Genomic DNA, 3,034 nt, shown 5'->3' on the forward strand with positions numbered 1-3,034 from the left:
CCAGGAATCAGGCTGTGATTGCAGCCACTCATGATTGACTAATATTTACCTCCTCAGAAACTCCCCCAGTAAGGAATCGGCCAAAGAAAACACAAAGTCCATGAGGAGGAGCCGGTAGATGTCCTGGCCAATGAGGGTCTCCCAGCACTGGAAGGCAGACAAGAGTCAGGGTGAGGCAGAGTTGGTGGTCCAGCCCCATTTTGGGGCTCAATTTGAGCACATCCTGTGTTCCCAGACAAACAAACTTATTCTGCAAAAACATAGCTGATTGATTTGGGGTGCATATTTCTGTATTTCTTTTCTCCCCACCTCCTAAAGCTCACTGTCACACAGGAACCAAAACTTTCCAAGCTCATGCTCTCTACTTTTAAGATGCTATCTCTGCCTCTCTCCTCCAGACCCCATTTCCCTACCAAAGCTAAGCAGTTAAGCAGTCTCTTCAGGAAAGTAGGAAGGATCAATGGTTAAGAATGTTCCTCCATTGCCGGGCATGGTGGCACACACCTGTAGTCCCAGTACTTGGGAGGCAGAGGCAGGCAGAGCTCTGTGAGTTTGAGGCCAGCCTGGTCTACATAGAGGCAGGTGTGGAGGTATGGTAATAATATGGCGCTGAGCAGCTTAGGTGAAGGTCAAGCCAGCTAGCCAACTTGGCACGCAACAATAGGAGGAGAAGTAATACTGATTGTAGCTCAGCCAGTGAAGGATGCATGATCACCTCATGAACACTGAGTTATGCTACAAGAAGGGCCTACGTGCTAATACGTGACCTCTAAGCTGATTGGATGCCGGCCTCCCCGCCTATGCTATGCTTGTGGTTTTTTCCTTTAAATATTGTTCAGCCTTAATAATTCTTCAGGAAAGTAGGAAGGATCAATGGTTAAGAATGTTCCTCTATTGCCGGGCATGGTGGCACACACCTTTAGTCCCAGTACTTGGGAGGCAGAGGCAGGCAGAGCTCTGTGAGTTTGAGGCCAGCCTGGTCTACATAGAGGCAGGTGTGGAGGTATGGTAATAATATGGCGCTGAGCAGCTTAGGTGAAGGTCGAGCCAGCTAGCCAACTTGGCACGCAACAATAGGAGGAGAAGTAATACTGATTGTAGCTCAGCCAGTGAAGGATGCATGATCACCTCATGAACACTGAGTTATGCTACAAGAAGGGCCTACGTGCTAATACGTGACCTCTAAGCTGATTGGATGCCGGCCTCCCCGCCTATGCTATGCTTGTGGTTTTTTCCTTTAAATATTGTTCAGCCTTAATAATAAATGAGCTCCTGTTAGACAAGACTCCCTGCCTCCTTGGTGGTGCCTCGGGAACAGAGGGTTAGGATGGCAGCGCACTCCCCCTCCTTGGCCCCCATCATGCTGTGTGCAGGGAAGGACCCCCGCAACTGGTGCCCCATGTGAGGATAACTAAAGAGATACCGGCTGAGGCCAATCGGTCTTTTGGGGTGAGTGAGACCCTTAGTATGGGTAATGCAACTTCTAAGAAGCATAAACCAGCCCTGGAGGCATTGCATTATATGCTTAAGAGCCGAGGGCTAGACATTTCAGACTCTGTAGCCAACCAGGTCTGGGAGACTATGACTCTCTTGGCCCCATGGGCCCCCACAGCTAATCTATTCTCCTGGGATACTTGGGAAAGGGTTAAAAAGCTGGCAAGAGAGTGGGAAAGACACTTCAGGGTGGAACCCCTGCTAGAGCTCTATCCCACAATGGCTGCCCTTAAGGATACTTTCCACCCAGAGATGCCTCCCTCCCCTCAACTTGCAAATGGAAAGGGGAGCTCTCATGAAAGCCGAGGCGGGACGAAGCGGAGCGCACGGGGTTGGAGGCGATATCGGCCACCCACTCGACCCATCTTGAAACATGGACCAAGGACTCTAACACGGACCAAGGAGTCTAACACATGCGCGAGTCAGGGGCTCGCAGGACAGTGATGGGTGGGAGTCAGGGGCCTGCAGAAAAGCTGGGGACCGGTGGCATGGTGGCTGCCGGGGGCAGCTGATAAGGCCTGGGGGGAAGATGGCTCGGGGAGGAGCCCTGCCCCTTCAGTTCGGTGGGTGGCCAGGAAACCACCCTGCCCCAAGTGCTACAGCCCTATAGGCAGCAACACTCGTCAAATCCCAGGCTGAGGGAGCAGTTAGTGAAAGCCTATATATGTTTTCACTAACAGGGACACATTTGGAGCTGCACTGATATTATACCCAGAGACGAATGTAAAAAACCAAAAAACAACTCAATTAAAAAAACTCATGGCCATTATTTTCTGACAGTATTCAAACTGGTACACTCCTTGAAAAAAAAAAAAAAAAAGCCCCTATTTTCTTACAGCATTTTAAGGGGCACCAAGGATTGCCTGGGCTTTTATCCCAAGGCAATGCACAGGCAGACAAGATGGCTTATTGTGTACAGGTTCCACCTCTGCAACAGCCAGGGGTAAACCCCAGGGACTCAAGCCCAATTCTTTATGACAAACGAATGTTACACACTATGCTCCTTTTGAAAAGCTTAAATATATTTTTATATCCATTGACACATTCTCACATGCCTGTTGGGCTACTGCTCATACAGAAAAAAGTCTAAACATGCTCAGTCTCATTTTCTCCAGTGCTTTACTATGTTGGGATTGCCCCCCAAAATTAAAACTGATAATGAACCATGTTTTGTGAGTAAAAATTTACAACATTTCTTCTCACTTTGGAAAATTCAACACAATACAAAAATTCCCTGCAATCCCCAAGGTCAAGCCATTATAAAACACAACCATCAAAACCTAAAAATTCAATTACAAAAACAAACAAACAAAAAATAAGCCCTCATCAACAGTTGGGTATGGCCTTATTCACTATTAATGTTCTTAATTTTCAAAAAAATCAGTTGGAATCCCAGTTTCAAAAGCATTGGGGACGACAGGAGCAGAGACCTGAGGTACGGGTAAGGTAAAAGTATCCCATCACCGGGCAATAAAAAGCCCAGATCCGTTGCTAACCATGGGTCGAGGCTTTGGGTGTGTCTACCCTACAGGAGATTCAA

General features: G+C 48.0%; 1 protein-coding gene across 2 annotated transcripts in view; it reads right to left on the minus strand.

The window, feature by feature from the left end:
• The window catches only part of Tmc5 (transmembrane channel like 5), a 72,901-nt gene that overhangs the window by 28,568 nt on the left and 41,299 nt on the right, over positions 1-3,034 (minus strand). For both annotated transcript variants that reach the window (XM_017800816.1, XM_017800815.1), the window contains one exon: positions 50-147. In XM_017800816.1, the coding sequence (XP_017656305.1) occupies positions 50-147 (98 nt within the window). The remainder of the gene's footprint in view (positions 1-49; positions 148-3,034) is intronic.

Source organism: Nannospalax galili, unplaced genomic scaffold (genome assembly GCF_000622305.1).
Source record: "Nannospalax galili isolate Female #2095 unplaced genomic scaffold, S.galili_v1.0 scaffold381, whole genome shotgun sequence".
NCBI lineage: Eukaryota > Metazoa > Chordata > Mammalia > Rodentia > Spalacidae > Nannospalax > Nannospalax galili.